Genomic DNA, 26422 nt, shown 5'->3' on the forward strand with positions numbered 1-26422 from the left:
GGAGGCATCGAGTTGAAGGTCGTAAGAAAGATGAAAATGATTTTGAGTTACCAGGGAAAAGAAATTCTCAGACATTCTACTGAATTTTACAACCCCCTGCAAAGTCAGGGGTCGTGGTAGGGGGGGTGGGGAGGGCAGAAAATGTCTTCGGCAGAGGCCCGCCGCAGGCGTTGACGCCGGGAAGGCCCGGCCTGGCCCGATATTGCAGGCGGCAGTGAGGCCTCGTGACGGCTGCCCTGCCACTCGGCGACGGGAGCAAAATTAGAATATTTAAATGTATTTAAATAAATGAACTCATTACTTACCCGCTCCTGCCGTCCGTTCCGGAGCGATATTGGTGCCGGTGGCCGGCACTCCTGCGCCTTTGGATACCCGTCCGGGGATCCGAGGCGGGACACAGGTGGTAAGGGGGGAGCAGGTAGGTTTTTCAGTGTGGGGGGAGTGGAGTGGCATCAAAGTAATTTCATTGGTGGAGGGGATGGTGGGAAGGAGTAAAGTTTACAGTTTATGAACTTTGGGGGGGGAAGGTCAGGTGGGAAGGGGAAGTGTTTTGGGGAGGGTGGGAGAGGGGCAAATTAAATAATGAAATTAAATGGAAGGGCTCGAAGCCCTTTAAAAATGACGTCAGCGCCTGCGCAAAGGCTGCTGACGCCATTGCCGAGAATGGACTGACTGCCCCCTCCACGTCATTGGGGTGGGCGGTCCGCCCCGGCCGCTTGAATGAGCAGCCGCGCTGAATTTTTGCGGCAGCAAAGTAAAATGCAGCCCACTATATATTATCAAGAATCAGAGTTGGTCACTCCTAAGCAGAAATGCTTGCACAGATCTACAGTTAATATGCAGAGTTGAAGAGCTTAAAGGTACAGAAGACCAGCCAAGGAATTTTAGGGCTGAATTCCCAAAATCATTCAAAGGATTGGGAAAACTAAAAACTGCATACCACATCCCTTTAAGAAAGAATGCAGCATCATTGGGGGAAATGTTATGCTCTCCCCCACAGCCTGTTTGGAGGCAGGGAGAGTATAAAATCAGATGGGTTTGTGAAGATGTGTTCCCGACACCATCCTGTCTCCGTCAAAACTCAGTCCGAGGCGGGAAAGCCTATGAACAGCCTTCCCCCCACCCCTCCCCCCTGCCCCCCACTATCAATTGAGGCCCTTAACTGGGCAATTGAGAATTGGTTGACAGACAGGAAACAGAGTAGGAATAAATGGGTCTTTTTCTGGGTGGCAGGCAATGACGAGTGGGGTACTGCAGGGATCAGTGCTTGGGCCCCAGCTATTCACAATATATATTGATGACTTGGTTGAGGGAACTAAATGTAACATTTTCAAGTTTGCACATGACACAAAGCTGGGGAGGAAAGTGAGCTGTGAGGAGGATACAAAGAGGCTCCAATGTGATTTGGACAAGTTGGGTGAGTGAGCAAATGCATGGCCGATGCAGTATAACGTGGATAAATGTGCTGAAAGCACATTTCGCTGAAAGCAATTATTCAGGTGCAAAAAGCAGTTAGGAAGGCGAATGGTATGTTGGCCTTCATTGCAAGAGGGTTTGAGTACAGGAGCGAGGATGTCTTACTGCAGTTATACAGGGCCTTGGTGAGACCACATCTGGAGTATTGTCTGCAGTTTTGGTCTCCTTATCTGAGGAAGGATGTTCTTGCCATGGACGGATTCCTGGGATGGCAGGATTGATGTATGAGGAGAGTTTGGGTTAACTAGCCCTATTTTCTCTAGAGTTTAGAAGAATGAGAGGGGATCTCATGGAAACCTATAAAATTCTAACAGGACTAGACAGGCTAGATGCAGGGAGGATATTCTCGATGGCTGGGAAATCTAGAACCAAGGGTCACAGTCTCAGGATACGGAGTATGCCATTTAGAACCGAGATGAGGAGAAATTTCTTCACTCAGATGGTGGTGAACCTGTGGAATTCTCTACTCCTGAAGGCAGTGGAGGCCAAGTCATTAAATATATTCAAGAAGGAGATAGATATATTTCTTAATTCCAAAGGGATATGGGGAGAAAGCGGGAACAGGGTACTGAATTAGACGATCAGCCATGATCGTTTTTGAATGGTGGAGCAGGCCTGAACGGCCGAATGGCCTACTCCTACTCCTATTTTTCGATGTTTCTTTCTATGTTTCTATTAATCCCCAATTAAAGGCCTCATCCCACTGCAATTAGCCGTGCGGTGGGTGGTCCTGTCACCGCACGGGAAGCATGGCACAAAAAACGTGTGGGCTGCTTCCCGGAACTGGAGGTGGGTGGGTCCCTCGTTAAAAGGCACAGTGCTTGAACGAGGGACCGGAATCGGGAAGGGGCGCCTGCTGAAAGCCCTTGCAAACGACCCCCTATAACCACTCCCCCATGTCCCCCCACCCCACGTGACTCCTCCCACCCTGACCTATCTGTGGCCTGCGCCCAGTGCCGCTCCTGGGCCTCCAATAGGTGCTCCACCAGCAGCTGCCTCTGCTTCCACAGTGGCGCTGCTCAGTGAAGAGCTGCCAGCCTTTGATTGGCTGGCAGCTCTCCAAGGGTGGGACTTCCGGTGATGGGGTCCTTGATCCTGTGTAAGGCCTGCTGCTGTCCACTTGAGTGCCTAATTGGCACTCGATTCAGTGGGCCTTCCGGAGTGCAGGCGATGCGGGGTTCTCGGCGATGTTTTTTCTGGACATCGAGACCCCTTTCACAAGCATAAAATCCCAGCCATTGTGTTTATATACATTGAGAAAAGTTCTGCATCCACTACTCGAGAATGTTGAGAAATAAATCGAGTTACTGACTAAACAGGGATCAATTCACCTGTTACAAAACCTACAGGATGGTGCTCAGGTATGGTTCCTGTGAAGAAACCTAATGGGTCCATTTGAATTTGTGTTGACCTTACACAGTTGAATAAGGCAGTGGAGAGAGAAATCCATCCAACGTCATCAGTGGATGAGAGTTTGGCAAAGCTCGGGAAAGGCACAATTTTCACTAAATTAGATGCTAACAGAGGATTTTGGCAAGTACCTTCGGATGAGGAATCTGAACTATTGGCAACTTTAATAACACCATTTGGAAAATTCCATTTTAACAAATTACCTTTCGGAATTATTTCAGCACAGGAAATTTTCCAAAGAACGTTGTTGAGAATCCTGGAAGGATTAGATGGGATCATCTGCCACATGGATGACGTGTTGATCCAGTGCCAGTCAGCAGGAACACGATCCAAGAGTGCGAGCAGTGTTGCAGAGATTGCAGGAAGCAGATCTAATGTTAATGAGAAATGCGTCTTTTCACAACATATGGTGAAATTTCTAGGTCATATTGTTGGTGGGTCAGGTATCAGAGAGGATCCTCAAACGACGAAAGTCAGAAAAGACTTTCCTGAGCCTAAAAACGTTAGAGTTGCAAAAGTTAATGGACATGGTCAATCAGGTGGGGAAGTTTCTTCCCAATCTAGCTGTAACCAATGAACCACTATGACTGTTATTAAAGAACGACGACCTGGTGTTGGAACGAGGTCCAACAAGAATCTTTTGAAAAAATTCAGGTGATGTGGTTGCAGACATGATTCCAGGATGGTATGTTGCCTCCCAGCTGCAAGGGTCATGGATATCAACGAGCGGCTACAGGTCATTCTGGAGGGTAAGAGTGCACAGCCAGAGGTCGTGGTCCACATTGGTACCAATACCAATGATATAGGAAGAAAGAGGGATGAGGTCCTGCAGGCTGAGTTTAAGGAGTTAGGAAAGAGATTAGCAAGCAGGACCTAAAAGATAGTAATCTCTGGATTGCTCCCAAGGCCATGTGCTACTGAGTACAGAAATTGGATAATACACCAGATGAATGCTTGGCTGGAGAGATGGTGCAGGAGGGAGGGCTTCAGATTTCTGGGGCATTGGGACCGGTTCGGGGCAAGGTGGGACCTGTACAAACTGGACGATCTACATCTGAACAGGACTGGGACAGATATCCTTGCAGGAAGATTTGCTAGTGCTGTTGGGGATGGTTTAAACTGGACTGGCAGCGGGACGGGAACCTGAGGGCAGTTTCACATAAGACAATTTCAGGCCAGGGAGCGGAAGGCAGAAAATTAGCGAGTGACTCAGAAAGATAGAAGCAAAGGTTAAAAAGTGTGCAGCACAGGAATTTGGCAGTATTAAAAGGTATTTATTTAGATGCAAGGAGTATAGTAAATAATGCTGATGAGCTGAGGGCACAGATAGATACATGGCAATATGATATTGTTGCTATAACGGAAACTTGGCTTAAAATGGGGCAAGAATGGCAGCTCAACATCCCTGGATATAGAGTTTTCAGGCAGGATAGTGAGAGGGATAAAAAAGGAGGGGGTGTAGCATTATTGGTTGAGGAATCAAAAACAGCTGTGAGGATGAATGATGATATGCTAAATGAATCATCAAATGAGGCCATATGGGTGGAGATCAGAAAAAAAGGGGCAGCCATACTACTAGGGGTGTACTATAGACCACAAAATAGTGAGAGGGAGATCGAGGAACAAATATGTTGGCAAATTCCTGAGTGTAAAAACTATAGGGCAATAATAGTTGGGAATTTCAGCTACCCTAATATCAACTGGGATACAAACAATGCGAAGGGCACAGAGGACACTAAATTCTTGAACTGCATTCAAGAGAACTTTTTTAGCCAGCACATAACAAGCCCAATGAGAGCAGTTCTAGATTTAGTCTTCAGTAATAAAGCTGGGCAAGTAGATTAAGTAGCAGTGGGTGGCCATTTTGGAGATAGTGATCATAATACAGTTAGTTTTAGCATAATCATAGAAAAGGACAAAGATAAGACAGGAGTTAAAGTTCTAAATTGCGGGAGGAAGGCAAATTTCACAAAACTGAGAGCTATCTGGCGAAAGTGAACTGGATACAGCTACTGGAAGGAAAATCAGTGGCAAACCAGTGGGAGGCATTGAAAAATGAGATTCTACAGGCACAGTGTAGACATGTCCCCACAAAGATAAAGAGTGGTACGGCCAAATCTAGAGCCCCCTGGTTATCTAGAGGCTTACAGGGCATGTTGAAACAGAAAAAGAAAGCTTATGACAATCACAAAAAACCTAACACTTTAGAAAGCCTAGAAGAGTATAAAAAGTGTAGGGGTGAAAAGGAAATTAGAAAAGCAAAGAGAGGATATGAAAAAATATTGGCAGGTAAAATCAAGGAAAACCGAAAGATGTTTTATCAGTACATTAAGCGCAAGAGGATAACTAAGGAAAGTGTAGGGCCTATCAGAGATGTACAAGGGAACAGATGATGTGGGCAGGGTTCTTAATGAATTTTTTGCCTCTGTCTTCACAAAGGAGAGGGATGATGCAGACATTGTAGTAAAAGAGGAGGAGTGTGAAATATTAGATACGATAAGCATGAGAGGAGGTACTAGAGGGTCTGACATCCTTGAAAGTGGATAAATCGCCAGGGCCGGATGGATTGCATCCCAGGTTGTTAAAGGAAGTCAGGAAGGAAACAGCAGATGCGCTGAGGATTGTCTTCAAATCCTCACTGGATATGGGTGAGGTACCAGAGGATTGGAGGTCTGCGAACATTATACCATTGTTTAAAAAGGTTGCGAGGGATAGGCCAAATAATTATAGGCCAGTCAGTCTGACCTCGGTGGTGGGTAAATTATGAGAATCAATTCTGAGAGACAGGATAAACTGCCACTTGGAAAGGCACAGACTGATCAGAGATAGTCAGCATGGATTTGTTAAGGGAAGGTCATGTCTTACTAACTTAATTGAATTCTTTGAGGTAGTAACAAGGAGGGTGGATGAGGGTAGTGCAGTGGATGTGGTCTACGTGGATTTGACAAGGTCCCGCATGACAGTCTGGTCAGTAAAATGAAAGCCCATGGAATATAGGGGAATGTGGCAGGTAGGATCTAAAATTGGCTCAGTGACAGGAAACAAAGGGTAGTAGTCGACGGATGTTTTTGTGAATGGAAAGCTGTTTCCAGTGGCGTTCCACAGGGCTCAGTGTTGGGTCCCTTGCAGTTTGTGGTATATATTAACAATTTGGACTTAAATGTGGGAGGCATGATTGGAAAATTTGCTGATGACACAAAAATTGGTCGTGTAGTTGATAGTGAAGAGGATAGCTGTAGACTCCAGAATATCAATGGTTTGGTTGAGTGGGCAGAAACGTGGCAAATAGAATTCAATCCAGAGAAGTGTGAGGTAATGCTCTTGGGGAGGGCAAATGAAGTGAGGGAATACACAATAAATAGGAGGATATTGAGAGGGGTAGAATAAGTGAGAGACCTTGGAGTGCATGTCCACAGGTCCCTGAAGGTGGCAGGACAGATGGATAGAATGGTGAAGAAGGTATATGGAATGCTTTCCTTTATTGGCTGAGGCACAGAACACAAAAACAGGGATGTAATGCTGGAACTGTACAAAATGCTGATTTGGCTGGAGTATTGCATACAGTTCTGGTGGCCAAGTTACAGGAAGGACATAGTTGCTCTGGACAGACGGCAGAGGAGATTTACAAGAACGTTGCCAGGGCTTGAAAGTTGCAGCTATGAGGAAAGATTGGATAGGCTAGGGTTGTTTTCCTTAGAACAGAGGAGAGGCTGAGGGGTGACTTAATTGAGGTGTACAAAATTATGAGGGGCCTAGATAGAGTAGACAGGAAGGACCTGTTTCGCGAGCGGAGAGGTCAACTACCAGGGGGCATAGATTTAAGGTGATTGGTAGAACAATTAGAGGGAACATGAGGAGAAACATTTTCACCCAGAGGGTGGTGGGTGTCTGGAATTCACTGCCAGGAACAGTGGTAGAGGCAGAAACCCTCAATTCTTTTAAAAGGTACCAGGACATGCACCTGAAGTGCTGTAACCAGCAAGGCTATAGATCAGGAACTGGAAGGTGGAATTAGATTGGGCAGCTAGTTTTTTCGGCCAGCACGGACACAACCGGCTGAATGGCCTCCTTCTGTGTTGTAATTTTTCTATGGTTCTATGATACGTTCTTCAGAAGTATTAGCACATTATGACCCAAAGTTACCAAACATCATAGCAGCGGATGCATCAGCAACAGGGCTAGCTGCAGTCATGTTTCAGGTACAAAGAGATGGGAGACGCAGGTCTGTATATTTTAGAACTCGTTCAGTGATAGAAGCAGAGCAAAGGTATGCAGTCATAGAAAAGGACAGCAACTTGGGCATGCGAGAAATTTTCTATGTGGTAAGTCTTCAATGCAAGATTGAAATAGATCACAAACTGTTAGTTACTCTACTAAATACAAAAAAACTAGCAAAGTTACTTCTAAGAGTACAGAGCTTTAGATTAAGATTGATACAATTCAATGCTGACACCGAATATGTTCCAGGGAAACAGCAAGTCACGTATTCCAACAGCTGGTCCAGAAGAAGGTTACATTTTATTTCTTGATGAAGTAGAAGTGTTTGCTCTGACAATGACAGAGAATTGATCTGCTACAGCTCAAATAATTGAGTGAAATCAGAAGTGCTCAAAAGGAAGATGAGGTATGAAGCAATCAGAGAATATTGTTTGCATGGATGACCATACAATCCAGTATTAAGCCAATATTATGAGCAAAGGGGTCATCTGAACATTGTCGATGAATTGTTGATATTTGATGAGAGATTACTTATCCCTAGGGTACTAAGAGTGGAGATCTTAGAAAGTTTACACCAAGGACATTTAGAAATAACTAAGTGCAGAGCCAGGGCAAGACAGTATTGTGGCCTAGTACATCAAAAGAAATTGAAGAGATGATATCGAGGTGTGCTATCAATCATCATGAGATGAAGGAGCCACTCATGTGATCATCATTTCCGTCTAGATCATTGAACTGTCTAGGTATGGATCTTCTCCAGCATAAGAATTCTTAATTGTTGTTGATTACTATTCAAGCTGGATTGACGTGAAGCAACTACAAAGTCAGAGTTCAGAAGCTGTAATCACATCGTTGAGAGAAATCTTTGCTACACATGGAATTCCACATATTGCGATATCTGACAATTGGCCACAATTTGCGAATGAATGCTTCAGAGAGTTTACAGAAGCATATGGCTTTACTCACATCACTAGTTCACCGAGGTCAAGCAGACAGAGGTGTAAGGACTGTGAAAGTGTTATTAAAAATGAAAGAAGATTTTCAATTGGCAATTCTAAGTTATCGATTGACACCACTTTGGAATGGTTTAGCCCCCATGTGAATTATTGATAGGAAGAAGGTTGAGAACACAACTTCCTATACTTCCAAGAACAGTCAACCCACAAGTGAGTGTAGAAGACTTGGTAAAAGTGAGGGAGAGAGAGGATAGAGAAAGATCTATTCAATCACAGAATGATGACACACCACAGAACCAAAAACTTTGCAGACATACAACCTGGAGAATCAGTTTGGGTTAGAGATCAGAGGAGGTATGGAGAAGTGATAGAACAATCACCATATCCACGATCGTACATTGTCCAAACTGACCAAGGGATGATAAGAAGAAACAGAAGGTCATTGGTGGTGATGCCAAAAAAGCAACGAATACAAGAAGAACAAACACGTCAGGAAGTTGATGAAACAACGATGCTGCAATCAGACATCTACCCAGAAGACAACCCAAGTGAGGAACTTGAGTCATCAAATAGTTCTACTGAAGTACAAAAGAATAAGAAGGAAGAACTAGAACACTCAAAATCCCAAACATCTTCAAAAGAGAGAGGAACGTGTTATGGCAGACTTCTAAAAACACCACAGCAGTTGACAATCTGAAAAAGAGAAGTCAGCGACTTGGGGGGAGATGTAGTATAATGTAATATAGGGTTGCTACTGGCCAGAATATGTAAATAGTCTGAGTGTCATCACAGGAAGTGATGTTACAGAACTTGTACAGAAACTCGTATAGAGTGTAAGTGGAAGCCATAAATGTCAGACGTATGTAAATGAATTCCTACTCTTGTAACTGTCAATCTTAGATATTCTGTTCTAAGCCTTTATAGTAGAATATTATAAACATTAAAGCATGTATTAATGTTCCCTTGTTTTCTTTGAATTAGTTCTAAGTACTGAGACTTCCACAGCCCTAAAAATACACAAATCTTTCACTGACATAGAACTTCTATTTACAGTAGCTCCTGTCCACTTCCAATACTAATTATAAAGTAGAATCTGAGAAATTGCCATTCCATCGTAGACTAAAGAAGCATAATAGTTATAATTTTGATTTAGTGCATACTGTTCTGCACACTTCAAAGGGTTATCTTTTTATGAAGGCACGTTATGTTTGAATTTTTTGAATTACATAGTAACAGCTACAATGTTAAAAAGAAAACACTCAAGCGAAAAGATCATGAAAAATTAGAGGTCAACATCACACTATATATATCTACTTGATCTCTAGTTTCCAGATTCATTAAGTCATTCCAATAGCATGAAATTGCACTGTTTTCCATTCTTCCCATAGGGAAGCACAGGGATTTCAACACAAAATAATCAACGGTGTCACTCAATAATTTAGCTGTTCGAGCCTGTCCCTTGGATTTCCTCAACGTGGTGAATTGGAAAGGTAATTGCATCATCCTACATTCCTATCAGGAAACCATATTCACAAGAACACAAGTCAAGGAATTGTTTTAACCCCATCTTTTCTGTTATTTGCTGAAGTAACAGTGAGGGTTGATGAAACTAGAGTAGTTGATGTTGTGCATATGGCTTTCAAAAGGCATTTGATAAAGTACCTGTTAACAAAATTAAAGCCCATGGGGCATTATAGGGGCAGTGGCAATGTGCATACGAAATAGGCTAAAAGACAGAAAGTAGCGAGTAGTGGTGAATGGTTGGCTGGGATTTTATGACTACCGCGTTTCCGAAGGCGGAACAGGAAGTTGGCAGAAATTCCCCTTCCGCCGTTTTTCCCATTTCGCATGGAATTTAACATGCAAGTTAAAGGTGTGGCAACGGGCACAGGATACACATGCGATCATACGGCACGGACGGACTTTGATTGGTGGAACCCACCATCACGTTGTGAAGCACAATGAGCCACATGTCAATAAATCATCCTGTGTTCAAAGCCACAAGGATCAGCAGCCTTCAGAAGCATATGCTGATTGCGGCCACAGAATAAGCTTAATATAATTTGGACTTGGTTTACCTTCAGTTTCAGTTTGCACCCAAGCACTGCTTCCCCTCATAATTTTTTTTTTTGCTTGATTAACCAACATTATGTCAGGTGGTAGGCGGTGTCCTGCCCGACAGGTCAGTGATGCCTCTCTGAAGTTCTCTTCCAGGCAGTCGAGGAAAGGCAGGAGGTCCTCTTACCTGCTCATGGCATCAGAGACCCTCCCACCTGACTAAGGCGGCCTGGATTGAGATGGAGGAGGAGGTATGGAACTGTGGGGTGACGCGCAGAACTTGGGTACAGTGTCAGAAACGTATAAATTACCCGCTCTGATCGGCTAGAGTAAGTGGTGTCCCCGAAGCTGGTATTAAGTTTTTCTCCTTGGCTCCATGTGTATAACACAGTGGGCAGACAAGGCATGCATTCAAATGCTTGAACAGCCTTGATGCCAGACACCAAATGATAGTGCAGAATCTTGACATCTGGTTTTTGTTTAGATGTATGCTGTGAAAGCCACTCCAGAATGAGTGATGTCGATGTATGTACACAATGTGTGTGGTGCATCTTTTGACATGTCATTGAATCTGCACTGTCCACTGCAGAATTAATGCACCCATAACCAGCGGGAGTGAGCAAGGACAGGTGGAAGAGTGCCAGATATCAGATCCCTGTCAACAGCTGAGGAGGAGGCTGCTGAAATTGCACGAAAGGAGGCAGAGCCATCACAGATAGCGAGGCAAGTTCCTCAAGGCGTTAGGATGAAGTGTCCACTGTAGTCTAGCAGCCATGTGTGACTGTAAGAGGAATGTGACTGAAACTGTCGCCCTCATGTGATACTGATGCTTAATGTTCCTCTGTTTGTGTCTCCATTGCAGATGCCTGCACTCAAGTCTCTGAATGCCCTGAGGGCCCACAATCTGCCCCTGGGGTGGAAGATGAAGCCAATGCTCCAAAGGGTGCACTGTCACCTGCCTCTTCTTCCATCTCCATCAGTGCAGATACACGGGTCTGCAGGGGGGGTTAAGATTAGAATCTGGCTCATAATCTGGTTGTCACAACACAGACATGTCCGAACAGCTGAGGGAGGATGTGCCAGCAGGTCCCCTGACAACCAGAGGATTGCTGGAGACAAGGTCCCTACTCAGCCCATCACATGATCATTCTTTACAACGAGAAGTCTCCTGAATGTGCAGCAAAGCCAGGTGGAACACACGTCGGAGATGCCTGAGGTTGTGCATGGCTTTGCGCGTGCCATGGAGGAGTCCAAGCCATGATATCTGCCATGTCCCAGGCATATGAGTGTATGGCTTCCTCAGTCAAGAGTTTGGTGATATCCGTGTCGAATCTGGTTGACCACTCGAACCTTTTAAGATCTGACTTACACTCCATCACTTTATCCGTGGTCTCGATACAGCAGAGTCTAAGTGAGAGGGGGACAAGGCACCTGTTGTAAATATTGTACATAGATTAATGACATTTCAATATAGATGTATTTGCTTTAAGATTTGATGCACTCTTGTAACTCATTTGCTTTGTTTCAGATGAAAAGGAAAATGATTATGGAGGCTTATGGCAGGAACTCATTGATGCTTACAAAGCATTTCTGAAAGTGTCCAGTGTGATTTTATCCTTGACATTTGAGCCTTCAGTCTTCAATAATGGTTGTTTGTTGTTTGAATATTTTGCACTTTATTCCTTACCAACATGCCTTAGAATTGTAGTTCTGTGAGCACCCCCTTACATTCCTTGCGTAAGTGTTGTTGTGGGTTCATCTTAACCCAGAAAAAATTTGATCTTCCTGTCACATCAAAGTGCTGCAACTTTGTTGCACACTCTGTGTTGGGGGGTAATACCTTGATGTAGGATACTTTTCGATAGAGTCGCAGGTCGCTTTTAATGAAGTTGATAGCATACAAGCCGTTAGGCACATCTCCACTGCAGAGTTCACGTGCTGTTGTTAGAAGAGCCCTTCTTTGCGATTACAGCAATAAATAAGCGCGTGTGAACATATTTTGAGAATGTTTTTTTCCCTCCCAACATTCCTTTATGAAATGCCTCAATGTTGGCTGAAATATGCAAATATGAGGTTCTCCCTGATGTCCCTTGCACGTCTCTATGCAAAACAGCATCATTTATATTGTTGTCTTCCTCCTCACCCTCTTCATAGTCATCCTCATCTGAGGAGGATTGCTGTTCCTCCACCTGCAGAATGTGGTCACATCTAATTGCCAGGTTGTGCAATGCACAGCAGACAACAATTGTTTATGACACACTCTATGGCACGTACTGAAAAACCCTCCAGATCGGTCAAGGCAGCGGAAGTGCATTTTGTCCTGCCAAAGATGTGCTCAATGATGGCTCTGGTGGATGTGTGAGCAGCATTGTATCGCTCTTCGGCTACATTTTGGGATGCCGCACTGGTGTCATAACCATGTACAAAGTGGTTAACCCTTGTCACCCGGGATCCAGTTGTCTACTTCAGCTGGTTGTGAAATCCTGCTCGTTTGCACCCATTGCTCATCTTCTACTCTGACTATACCATGTTCCTCAAGGCTGATGGCCACTTGGCAGGTGAGAGGCAGCAATGGAAATGACTGGACAATGGAGACTTGAAATGAAGTTAATGGTTCTTTAACATTTGCAATAATGTTGACACAGTGACAGATTCCCCTTGTGAAACTACAAAGTCTTTCTCTTCCTTTTCCTATTACTTTTACATGGTGCTACTCCTGTGGCTTCAGCAGAGCTAGAGGCAGGCTGCTCGCTCCCCTGCTCTGACAACTGAGAAGCTCTTGATTTATGTTCTGGGTTTTGGGGTCCATGAGGGCTCCACCAAAGACTCCCCAGGGGCAGACTCGGCCATCAGGACAGGAGGCAGCATGTGCAGCTCTGACTGAAGATTGGGTGGGGGTCAAAGGAGGAGGAGTGGGAACTACCATGTACCCTTTCTCTATTTTCCTGCTCAAGGACCATCTGCACTTCGCTGGTAGCCAAGAGCTGGAGAACACTTTGCTGCAATTCAGTGAGGCACTGAACGGCCAAGGTGAGGCTTTCCTCCATCCTATTTAAATTGGCAGACTGAGGGCTGGATTTAATGGAGCTGGCAGGGCTCCAGATGCCGGGCCGAAAAGGCGGTGGGAAACCCACCTCGGCGGGTGTTGAGTGCAGGGGTTCCAAGAGGTGGTTTGTTTCCTACTGGGGGCCCTTCCGTGGGCCACAGATTGCCCACGGAGGAGGGCATCTGCCACCGCACCACACCCGACCCTGCCCCATGCCCACAGAGGGATCATCTGATTACACTGGGTGACCTCCCCGTGGGCAGAAGCTCCCCCACCGCTGGCTTAATTCCAGCGGAGGTGGTAAGAGGCCCTTACATGACTGTTAATAGGCCTCTTCAGGGCCTCAATTGCCCTCTGAGTGAGGAGGCCATCTTCGCCCTATCCTGCCCCCAACTATATTGCATTGCAGCGGGAAGGCAACGGGCCCTCCTTCCCCCAGCTCCTGTCACAATTCTATGGGCCCCCATCCCCCCACCTCCTAGCCCGTTTCCGGGGGCTCCATTAAATCCAGCCCTAAGTGTGCAGGCCATTGGCTGCTCGAAAGTAGTTGCTCTCATAGGTACAGGAGCATCTATCAACCTCATGGGAGATAAAACATTCAACAAATTTCAGGACTGCCCCATCCTTTGCAAACCAGGGAGTACAAAATTCTTCCGCTACAACAGTAACAAACCATTGAAAGTTCTTGGGACTTTTGAAACGCGAGTCACATCCAAAGACACCAGAACGAATGCTATATTCTCTGTAATATCTGGAGTAAGTGACACATTCATCAGTTTCCACACAGTGACAGATCTGCACATGACTGCCATCACATACGCAGTTCCTACATGTACCGATAATGTTCTTGAACTGTATGCTGACTGCTTCACAGGTATCACCAAACTGAAGGGTGCTATATGCAAGCTGCATGTAGATCCCAAGGTGCATCCAATTATGTGTCAACATAGACAAATACCGTTCCATATCAGAAAGCAGACAGAGAAGGATCTTCAGCACTTGCTTCACATTGACATCATTGAGAATGTTAGGGTTGAACCCACCCACAAGTTGTCAAGAAACCCAAGAGCGAGAACAAGATCAGAATCTGTGTCAATATGCAGTCACCAAATCAAGCAATACAAGGAGAAAGACATTTAACACTGACAATTCACAATATCATAGAGAAAATGAATGGTGCTTGTTGTGATGGTTGATTGAATGTGTGGGCTTGAGTATTAGATACAATAGGATACTTGGAAGAGAAACTGAAAGGAACACTCTGTACTATGGGGAGACACCTGACCTGGGGGATTGTTGTTAGGTCAGATAGCACATGGAGCAGCAGTAAGAGGGAGCCTCCATTAAAAGCTTGTTGAATTTTTTCTTAAAGTTAAATCTGTGACTTCAAATGTGATTCTTTCAGCCTGAGATGTGACATTGGCAACAAGGTAAATACGGAGATATTTAGGATTGTATCATGGCATTTGCTGGAGCTGATATGTCTGCAGTCCAGGGAATTGCATCATTTCATCCGAGGGGTGATGCCAGTTCCGTCTGTGTGAAATGGAAAGCGTGGCTGGAGGAGTTTGAAGTGTATGCTGACAGTTGCGGCTTGTTTTTGGACGGGCGATGGAGGTGCAGAAAGCACAGTGATGGGCCTTACTACAGTTCAATTCGGGTATGTCGGTGACAGAGACTTTCAAAATGTTGCCTGACACGGGACGAAAGGCAGATTATGAACGTGCAGTGAAAGCTTTGAAGGACCATTATGTGGTGATGCCAAATGCCACATTCCAAAGGCATGTTTTCTGTCAAATGAGATAGAAAGCGGGAAAAACAGCAGCCCAATTTGTAACTCATTTGAGGCAGGCATCGGATGGATGCAATTATATAGCGACGGATCTGAATAACCAGATAATGGATCAGGTGGTCCAACATTGCAAGTCGGATAAGTTGAGGCACAGGCTGCTGGAAAAAGGAAGTGACTTAGGGTCGGATGACACTTTGAAGATAGCAGCCGCATTCAAAACAGTGGATGGACAAGTTCACAGCATGAAATTTGGTCCCACCTCCGCCTTCGGTACGACAAAATCTGAGATTAATCGAGTAACACAACGGAATCCATGTACGTGTAAATGTAAACAGCAAAAGTCTGAGAGAGTGTTTCAGATGTGGCAACTTGGGGCACTATGGAAGAGGTGATTGCCACTCTGCCAAGGGAAAGATATGTAGAAAATGTAGGGGCAAAGACCATTTTGCCAAGAAGTGCAGAAGCAAAGCTGAACAGAGTGGCAAGCCTGGCAAACCATGAAAGAGATATGAAAGTAGTACAACTGTGAGATGAGTTGAAGAAGATGCTGTGAGTGAGGACACAAATAGCAATTGTGGATACATGTTTTCTGTCAATGGAAGCCACCATGAAAAAGTTCCAGTGATTGTTGGGGTGTTGAAGTGAGCATTATTGTAGATTTAGGCAGTGACAGTAATGTCATCAGCAGAGCACTGTGGGAGGAACTGAAGACAAAATGAAGCAAGTGCACATCTTGAAAATGTGTCAAAAATCTTTATTTTTACACATCTAAAACCCCATTTCAAACTGTTGGATGTTTCTCGCAAGTGTGAGAGCTGGAGAGGAGTGTGGAGGTAGAATTCATAGTGATTGAGGAGGATGGGAAGCCTCTTCTGAGCTGAGAAACTGCCCAAGCTTTGGGGATGCTACACATTGGATTGAAAGTGTATTCTGTGAAATCTTATTTGGAGCTTCGAGAGGAGTTTGGACCAGTGTTTCAAGGATTTGGAAAGTTGCACAAGTGAGATTGACCATTGACGAGAATATGAAGTCGATAATTCAGCCTGTATGCAGAACACTTTTGGTTCTGAGATGGAAAGTTGAGGCAAAGGTCAAGGAGCTGGTTGACTAAGACATCATAGAGCCAGTTGAAGGACTAACAGTGTGAGTGAGCCCTGTCGTGGTACTGACTAAACCAAATGGTGACATCAGACTCTGTTGATATGCGACAGGTGAATGAAGCGGTTGTGAGAGAACGTCACCCATTTCCCACTGTGGATGAAATCTTTCAAGAGTTGTCAATAAGCAAAATATTCTCCAAATTAGACTTTGGAGAATTGCCCAGAGAAAAATGGGGATACCACTAGCTGGAGCTTCATCCTGATTCAAAGGCAATGACAATGAGAGAGACTGAAAGTGAATCAGACAAAGATCCAGAATTGGATGACATCAGACAGAGAATCCAAGATGAAAATTGGGAGAATTGCCCATTCAGAGAGTACATCATTATACAAAATGAACTGTGCACAATTGGGAAGTGTGTTCTCAGAGGTAACAGACTTATAGTGCTTCAAAAGCTTAGGCCTAGACTGGTGTTGCTGGCTCATGAGGATCACTTGAGAGCAGTTGGTACTAAACAAAACTTACGAACCAAAGTATGGTGGCCAGGGATGGAGAAAAATGTGGAGCAGTTTCAAAACATGTCATGGATGTCAACTTGTCAATAGACCCAATCCACTAGAACCAGTATGCAGTACGCTATTGCCAGCTGGACCATGGAGAATGTAGCAGTTCACTTCTTAGGCCCATTTCCATCAGGAGAGTCCATACTAGTAGTGATTGACAATTACAGCTGTTATTATGAGTATGTGGTAATTAAATCTACAATGGCAGAGAAAACGGTGTTGGCATTGACTGAAATCTTTGCAAGGCATGGTCTACCAATCACTTTGTATTCAGACAATGGGCCACAATTCATTTCGCAGACCTTTGCAGATTACCTGCAAGTCACAGGCATTCACCATCACAGAGTAACATCTAAATGACAACAGGCAAATGGAGGAGTGGAATGACAAAACCAATCCTTAGAGAAATGGATGAGGATTGCTCAGGCTCAGGGTAAAGACTGGAAGGAGATGTTATTGTCATATGTGGCCATGTATAGAGCAACTACACACACGATGGGAAAGAGCCCAGCTGAGTAGTTGTTTGGATGCAAAATATGCACCAAGATACCAGAGCTGAGGGACATTAGAGTTGATCAGGAGGTTTAAGATCATGATGCTGAGAAAAAGGGTGCTGCAAAGTTTTATGCAGACCACAGAAGGAGAGCAAGACAACCTGATGTGATGCCAGGTGATGAAGTATTGCTGAGACGGGAGAGTCCGAGTAAGATAGATACACCGTATTATCCCAAGCCGTACAGTTATTGCCAAGAAGGGAAACAGTGTGACCGTATAGTCACCAGAAGGAGTACTGTATCACAGAAATTCTTCATGTGTTAAAAAGTATCAGGATGACAAAGACACAACAGCAGATGAACCAGATGTAGGAGCGGAGGTGAAGCTGACATCCAGCAATCCAGCTGTCTAAGCCAGTGATGCTGTTGTCAGGCAGACAGCTTGCTGTCCAGAGGGACAAACACCGGTTCCAGAGGGGCCGACAACATTTCCTAATCCTGACGTGGTGGCCAGATCTCCTGAGACAACAGGCAGACCATGGCACGAGAGGAGACCACCAAAACGATATGAAGATTTTGTACATAATTTATTGACAGAACATGTCATTGGAAAATCAGTGTGGAGCAACAATTGGTGGTTTAAAACAAAATGATTTGAAGTTGAAAAACAGAAAATCTTGACACAAAGCATGTGCCTAGATATGAAGTTTTGTGTTGTGATTATGTTCAAATCAAAAAGGGTGTATGCCAAACTCAGCCCTTGAACGCAACTGTAATTGAAGAAATTCATTTACTCAGTGAATTAGAAAAATTATGATTTGTTAAGTTTGCAAAATTTATTACCTCATGTTTGGTAAGGGATGGAGTCTGAGCTACATACATGACGCAGGAAAATCATGGATATGTTTTAGTCTGATAAGGGAGGGATGTCATGATGGCTGATTGTGTTTGTGGACTTGAGTGTTAGATACTATACAGTGCTCGGAAGAGAAACTGAAAGGAACTCTCTGCACTATGGGGCATCACCTGATCTGGGAGGTTGATTTGTCAAATAGCACATACAGCACAAGTAAGAGGGTGCCTCCAGTAAAAACTTGTTGAATCTTTGTGATTGTTTCTGCCTGAGATGTGACGGTGCTAAACTTGACCTCAATGCAGGCTACCAGCAAACTGAGCTTGAAGAATCGAGGTATCTTACAGTGTTCTCCACTCAGTAGCTCTTTCGATACAAGAGGCTCAAGTTTGGAGTCAACTCAGCAGCTGAGGTATTTCAGTATATGATTCAGTCTGCACTGCAATGACTCAAGGGCACACTGAATATCAATGACGACATTCTCAACTACAGTTGCACCGAAAGTGAACTCGAGACACACCTACATGCATGCCTACAATGTCTTAGAGAATGCAACAATGAAAGCAGAATCAAATTCTTCGGTCATCTATTCAGTGGTGAAGGAGTATCACCTGATTCACTGAAAGTCGAAGCCATTGCAAACATTACAGATCCTAAGAACATGCATGAAGTCCAGAATCTGCTTGGGCTCATCACACTCTAGTCGTTTTATTCCTGACTTCACTACACTGTCTGCCCCCCTACACAATCTGACAAAAAAAGTGGGAGTAGACTAAATCGCACAAACAGGCAGTGCACCAGATCAAGCAATGGTTGTCAGCAAGTTGCACAAATGCCTACTACGGTACTGAGAAAACCACCCAGCTAGTCGTGAATGCAAGCCCGATTGGCTTAGGTGCAGTTCTTGTGCAGAAAGACAAAGCAGATCACCCATCAATCGTTGCGATGGCATGCAGATTGTTAACGCCTGTAGAATGATATTCGAAAACACAGAGAGAAGCACTCTCATTTACATGGAACGTCCTACACTTTCATCTCCACTTGTATGGAGGGGAGTTTGAAGTGATAACCTATCATAGGCCACTAGTGAGCCTGTTCAACCATCCGCATAGCAAGCCACCTACTCAAATAGAGTGTTGGATACTCTAACTACAACAGTACGAGTTCCATGGTAAGTATGAGCCAGCCAAGCTTAACCCAGTGGATTACCTTTCACACCATCCTTTGCCGACAATCAGTCTTACGAGTCACGAAGAACAGACTGCCGAACAACATCTCAATTATGTGAGCGGAAACTCAGTGCCTAAGTTTCTAAAATTAACTAACATCAAAGCGACAACAAAACAAGATGAAGCGTGCAGCTATGTATGACAGCTGTGGAATCACAAAACTGGAAAGATGTGATTGAGAAAGTGTTTACAAATGAAGTTGATCATACGCTACAAGGTCGTCACAATGTTCAAAATGAGCTCAGTTACAATCGCTTCTGATCTCGTGTTACGCAGCAACTGCATCGTCATTCCGCAGTCATTGAGAGAATGTGCTGTAGAAATAGCATATGAGAGTCACCAGGGAATTGCCAAAACCAAGCAACTTCTTCAGGAAAAGGTATGATTCCCAGGAATTGACTGCATGGTGGAGCAAAAAAATCAGTGTTTGCCATGTTAAGCAACCATAATGTCAAATCTTCGTGATCTGCTCATTATGTCTGAGCTACCTGCCGGCCCCTGGACTGAAGTTAGCGTAGACATCGCAGACTTGCCCAATGACGGGCACATGCTTATTCTCACTGCGACTACAGCAGATTCCCAGTCATAGAAATAGTTACGTCTACCTCAGCAAAACCAGTTGTCCCAAAGCTTGACCAGATTTTCGCTTTGTTTCGATTCCCTCAAACAATGAGAAGCAGCAATGGATTCCCCATTCAACAGCGATGAGTTCAGTAAATTCGCAAATTATCTGGGCTTCACTCACTGAAAAAATCACATCCTGTTGGCCAAAAGCTAATGGAGAAGTCAAGAGATTCATGTGTACCTTGAAAAAGGTGATCCGTACAGCTACTGCCGAGAGCACAAGTTGTATTGTTTTCCTGGCAATTACAGAGCCACTCCCCACTTGACCACTGGAAAGCCTCCAGCTATGCTGATCTTCGCACATCCCATGCACACACATCTTCCTGAGCTACCCCGCAAAGCTAATGAACAACACGTATGCGAGGGTGATTGAGAGTAGTAACATCACATGAAAGCAAATGCAGAGCGAAATACGAAATTCAGAACTACACCACTAAAGCCAGGAGACAAAGTGGTGTAAAACGTGATGGTTATGTTGGAAAGCAAATAACCCCCATGACATCCAGCCATTTGTTGTGACCAACAAAAAAGGATCACTGAGCGTGGGTCACAAATCATCACACGTAACGCATCATTCTTCTAAGTGTTGCAAACACCATCCACAAGCTTTGATCTAGACATCAACACTTCAGATGAAGCACATGAGTTAAATGAGACAATACCTGATCCTACTCGTGAGCAGAAACCTCCGCCATACTTAAGCAATTATGTTACAAACTGAAGTAATGTAAGCAAACCATTGAAACTCATTTATCAAGAAGGGGTGGGATGTAGTGTAATGTTCATTTGAGGCTGCCATACATGCTGGGTGTAGCATGCAGAGTGTGTCACTAGCGGGAGTCAGTAATAAAGGTTCAGTTTATAGCAGCAATCCCGAAGGTAGTGCCAGGTGTTTCTTCCAGAGATTTACAATAGCAGATCTACAATGTGAGATCATACACCCCTTAAAATAGCTTTCAATGGGCGACTTAATTATCTGTTCACCACATCGAGGTGTGATGTTCTCCCACCAGTCCATTCACCCCTTGGAATATCTGGCCCTGACGTGAAGACATCAGACAGCCCGGAAAATTCCAGCAAGTACTCCAGTTGAGGTCGAAACAGTGTTTCATAAAAAGTTCACCATAACTTCTTTACATTTGTACTCGATACATCTTTTTATAAAGCCTTAGATCTCATATGCCTTACTAACCGCTTTCTCAACCTTCCCTGCCACCTTCAATCATTTGTCCACATATATCCCAGGTCCCTCTGCTCTTGCACCCCCTTTAGAATTGTATCCTTTATTTTATATTGTTTCTCCTCATTCCTCCTACCAAAATGTATCATTTCACACTTCTCTGCATTAAAATTTCATCTGCCACATGTCTACCCATTCTACCAGCCTCTCTCTCTATTCTTGAAGTCTATCACTATCCTCCTCACAGTTCACAAAACTTTCAGGTCTTGTGTGATCTGCAAATTTTGTAATTGTACTCTGCACACCCAAGTCTAGGTCATTAATATAGATCAGGAAAAGCAGTGGTCCTAATACAAAAGACAGATGCAAAGTACTCATGTAGTATCTCAACCATGCCCTCTGCCTCCATGCGTAAATCCCCTTTTTAGTCTCTAATTGGCTCTACTCCTTCATGTCCCCTCTCGTTCTCACTTGTATTATCAACCTGATCTGTCATATGCACCCTTTTTCAGCTTCATCTTACTCTTTCATCATCCAGCACGCTTGTGGGACTATACAAACTATCTCCTCTTTAAATGTAGCCTATTGTTCCGTTACAGTTTTCCCTGCCAATCTTTGATTCCAATTTACCTGGGACATGTCTGTTCTCACCCCACTGAAATTTGCCCTTCCCCAATTTATTATTTTTGCTCTGGATTTTACCATGTCCTTTTCCACAGCTAACCAAAACCTTATGATACTATGTTCACTGTCCTCTTAGTGTTCTCCTACTGACATTTGATCCACCTCATTCCCCAGAACCAGATCCAGCAATGCTTCCTTTTGTGTTGGTCTGGAAACATACTGATCTAGAAAATTCTCCTGTACACACTTCAGAAACACTTCCCCCTCTCGCCCTTTGCACCATTACTATCCCAGTCCATATTAGAATAATTAAAGTCCCCCATTTTTACTGCTCTTTCATTTTTGCACCACTCTGTAATTTCCTTGCAAATTTGTTCCTCTGCATCTTTCCCACTAGTTAGTGGCCTATAAAATACACCCAGTAGTGTAATGACACCTCTATTGTTTCTGAGCTCTAACCAAATATAGTCTGTCCTTAACTCCTCTAGGACATCAACTCTCTCCAGCACTGTTATATTCTCCTTAATCAATACAGCCACCCCATCCTCCTTTCTTTCCTTCCCTATCTTTCCTGAACACCTTGTATCCAGAAATATTTGGTACCCAGTGCTGCCCTTTTTTGAGCCAGGTCTACATATCGCCACAGTATCATATTCCCAAGTGGCCATCTGCGCCTGCAGCTCAGCAATCTTGTTTACCACACTCTGTGTGTTCACATACAGGCACAGCAAACCTAATTTAGACCTTATTGCATTCCCTCTTAATCTGACCCCACCTAAAACCTTATTATTTCTTACTCTGGTACTATATGTCTCTCCCCATTCTTTGTGCACCTTATTTTTCCTCTCTCATGTTACCTCCTGGTTCCCACCCCCCTGCCAGGTTAGTTTAAACCCTCCCCAATAGCACGAGCAAACGACCCCACAAGGGCATTGGTCCCAGCTCTGTTCAAGTATAGGTTTGCTTTATTAAACAGATTTAAAAGGAGGAAATTAGATGCAGTGGGGGTGAATCTCTTTACCATTTCCAGCACACTTACCATACAGGAAGTTTCGGAATGAGCCCTGACACTACATTGAAGCCAAGTGCCATGTGAAATGACCTCCTGGGATGACTCTTGCCCCGCTGCATTTCAGAGTTATACTGCAACCTTCTGTTACTGCAATGCAAAAACTACGATACAGCAACACAAGAGTAGCAGTCAAGCTGCACCCTTGGGTGGTTGAAATTGAAATACAACGCAGGAATCCATTTGAGGGATTCAGGAGATGTCACAAGCCACAAGGCCAGTTTGTCAGTTAAATGAACTCTAAGACTGAATTACTGCCTGTAATAGAGTGTTTTGCAATGTATACAGTATTTTTAATATACATCCTAGCAGATCTCCAATGATGTCTGATTACACTTGTGAAGCAGCTTGGGATGCTTTACTACATTAAAGGGACTAAATAAATTCAAGCTGTTGATGTTGATTCGATGTAGTCTCAGGTCTAGACTGTGTCTGTGGTGTTTAGCTGCAAACCAGGCTTATGTCTCTCTGACAACTGTTCTAAATAGCCAAGTAGTTGTAGCCACAGTACTTATAATGTAGAAGTCAATCAGAAAGCAATTGAACCAATAAATCTCAGACTGCAGGTCAACGATTGCTGTTTTTAGAGAGTAATACATGTCTAACAAAGTGTGATGTCTGGTGTATGATTTTCATGTATGAATATCAAAATAACGTGCGACTTCACAGAAAATCTGATTCTTTCACAGGAAATTACTTTTTCATCTAACACAGAGCCCCTTACTCATTATACACATAAATCAAAGGTAGCTTTGAAAAGTTGCTGTGATTTTAATGACGTAATTTAAGAACTATTCATATTTTAAAGAGTTTTTAGTCATAATTTTCCATATTTGCAATCTTTGTAATTAGAAATAATGCCTGTAACTGTAACAGTAAAACTTTTAAAGTGGTAGACAGCCATTTTAGGTAATAATGCCCACACGTATATTGTAGAGGAAATGATTTTAATAACTTTCTTTTCCAACTGAGAAGCCAGCGTTTATCCAGAAAACGGGCGTGAGATTAAACTACTTACTGCTCAGGTAGAACGCACAGTTCAGCTCCTCGGTGCAAACACAAACGAGCGGCAGCACCAACACGGTCAGAAAAAGAAACATTTCTAGTGGAGGAAAACAATTTAATTAATGACCGGGCTCATACAACGTGCGCAGCATCACTACATCGAAAAGAATTCCTTTATCGTCTGTACATTGAACAGATAACTTTTCTTTCAGAAATGTGAAGGGGCACATATTAAATGCTGAAATAGCACTGACCTGATCAATTACTGTGTGAAAGTTAAGTCTCCGAAGAAACGATCGCCCAGAGCACAGCTCCCACTTTGGTCGTTCACAGTCGCGTTGAAGTGAAGGAAGGAAAGAGCAGTTTGAAGAATCCCCGGTCCCAAGATCACCACCCCCCACCCCTACTGTGAACTCGGGACAGACTCTGGGAGTTTAATGGGCTGTATTCCGAGAGCAGGAAACACCTCTCAACTTAAATTAACACTCATTTGCCGTGTCGACTCAAATATAACACAGATGGGAGCTGAGAATAGCAAGCTATCCCAGCCGACAATAATAAAGGTGTTTAAGTAAATATGTTGTAAATTCCTTCTTAACTGCAATTGCTTGCTTTTTTAAAAAAAGTGACTGAGAAAGTTCCTGTTAGTTGCTGTTTCCTGTAAACTCTAATCGTAGAGGCAATGCCTTCTAACCTTAATCTAAAACTGGAGCAAGGTTCCAGCAAACAAATCCATACCCTTTATATGTTCTGGTTCTAAATGTGGCTTTATTTTACAGATTGTTAACTAATTTAAGAAGCGACATTAGAGTCCTGAGGCAATTTTCAAAGTGATGGTATCTGCTGACTGATGCTGTTTTGGTAGATTATGTTACCGCTGTGGTTTCCTCTCAATTTTCAATGGCCTTGAAGTCCTAAAGGTTTGTTAGGGTAAAATCCAGCCGTTATTGGGCGATTTTTTGGCACATAGCCTGGATCCACCAAGATTGTGGCCCATTTAAATTGCACTATCGATTCTGCCAGAAATGAGGACAAAATTAAGACCCAACCTCAGCAAAAGGGCAGCCATTGAGATTAAAGGCTGAGAAATAAATGGCATTATCTATTCTAAATTCCATCATTTGCACCTTAGTAAGTATTGATATAAATCAAGGGCATCTTAGGGCAGCAACTGAGGAAAGTTTATGCTAAATTCTTAATAGTCATTTGCAATGTTTTATTCTTCTTTTTCTTCTTTGACCTCCTTATCTTGAGAGACAATGGATACGCGCCTGGAGGTGGTCAGTGGTTTGTGAAGCAGCGCCTGGAGTGGCTATAAAGGCCAATTCTAGAGTGACAGGCTCTTCCACAGGTGCTGCAGAGAAATTTGTTTGTCGGGGCTGTTGCACAGTTGGCTCTCCCCTTGCGCCTCTGTCTTTTTTCCTGCCAACTACGTCATTACTTGTAAACTATTTTGGGGGGGGTGGGGGGGGAGGTTGCGTTTTACTTTTGAAGCTCCTGGTTCATTTGGAAATCTCTTCCAAAGCTATTTTTCTTTGAGAAATTTCTGTACAATATTATTTAGAACTGTAGTATGGGTTTCCCAATGGGGATTCCCTTCTTTATGATAGGTATGTTGCAGGAGGAGGAGGAGGAGGAAATACAAAAAAGTCATACGAACATGTGAATTAGGAGCAGAAGTAGGCCATTTGGCCCTTCGAGCCTGCTCCGCCATACAATAAGATCATAGCTGATCTGTTTGTGTCTCGAATTCTACACTTCCATCTACCCCCAATCACCTTTGATTCCCTTGTCTAACAAGAATCTATCTACTTCTGCCTTAAAAATAAAAAAAGTCACAATATTGCTTAGTTTTCCGGCCATTAGACCATTACAAGGGATATCCGACAATTTCTGCCAAGTCAATCAAGTCGCTTTCCACCAGTTAGTTGAGGGCACCAGTCGTGCCCCAGGAGGTGGTGCATTGGGTCCTGAATGTTGGCCTGCAAGGATTACATAGAATTACAAAGGATTTACAACACAGAAACAGAGCATTTGGCCCAAATGGTCCATGTCAGTTTTTATGCTCCCCATGAGCCTCCTCCTATCTTCATCTAAACTCATCAGCATATCCTTCTATTCCTGAAATGTATTTCCCCTTAAATGTATTTGTGCTATTCACCTAAACTCCTTCTTGTGGCAATGAGTTCCCTATTCTAATCACTCTCTGGGTAAAAAAGCTGCACCTAAATTCCTTATTGGATTTATTAGTGACTATCTTATATTTATAACCCATCTGTTTTTCAATTCTATTCCTTTATAATATATAGAAATATAGAATAATATAGAAATGAAACCCAGTGCTTTGTTTGCACTTTTTTGGCCTTGTTAATCTCTGTTACTACTTTTAATGATTTGTGAATCTGCACCACTAGATTCCTTTGCTCCTCTACACTATTTCAACTCTTAAATAAAAACAGAAAATGCTGGAAATGCTCAGCTGATCTGGCAGCATCTGTGGAGGGAGAAGCAGAGTTAGCGTTTCAAGATGATAAATTTTTGTCAGAACAGGAAAAGGTTAGAAATGTAACAGGTTTTAAGCAAGTATGGAGTCAGCTAAAGTGGGGAGGGTAGATAAGAACAAAAGGGCAGGTCTGTAATAGGATGGAAGGCAGGAGAGATTAAATGACAAAAAGGATGGTGATGCGAGGCAAAAGGAGATATGAATGGGAAATGTAAAGAAAG

At 43.6% G+C, this 26422-nt stretch overlaps 1 protein-coding gene across 2 annotated transcripts in view; it reads right to left on the reverse strand.

Moving 5' to 3' along the window:
* LOC137346572 (uncharacterized) overlaps positions 1-24061 on the reverse strand; it is a 76661-nt gene extending 52600 nt beyond the window's left edge. For both annotated transcript variants that reach the window (XM_068010090.1, XM_068010097.1), the window contains exons 1-2: positions 23953-24061; positions 23712-23795 (exon numbers count right to left, since the gene is read on the reverse strand). In XM_068010090.1, coding sequence (XP_067866191.1) covers positions 23712-23793 — 82 coding nt within the window. In that variant the 5' untranslated portion in view covers positions 23794-23795; positions 23953-24061. The remainder of the gene's footprint in view (positions 1-23711; positions 23796-23952) is intronic.
* Between the last annotated feature and the right edge of the window lie 2361 nt (positions 24062-26422).

This window comes from Heterodontus francisci, chromosome 2 (genome assembly GCF_036365525.1).
Source record: "Heterodontus francisci isolate sHetFra1 chromosome 2, sHetFra1.hap1, whole genome shotgun sequence".
NCBI lineage: Eukaryota > Metazoa > Chordata > Chondrichthyes > Heterodontiformes > Heterodontidae > Heterodontus > Heterodontus francisci.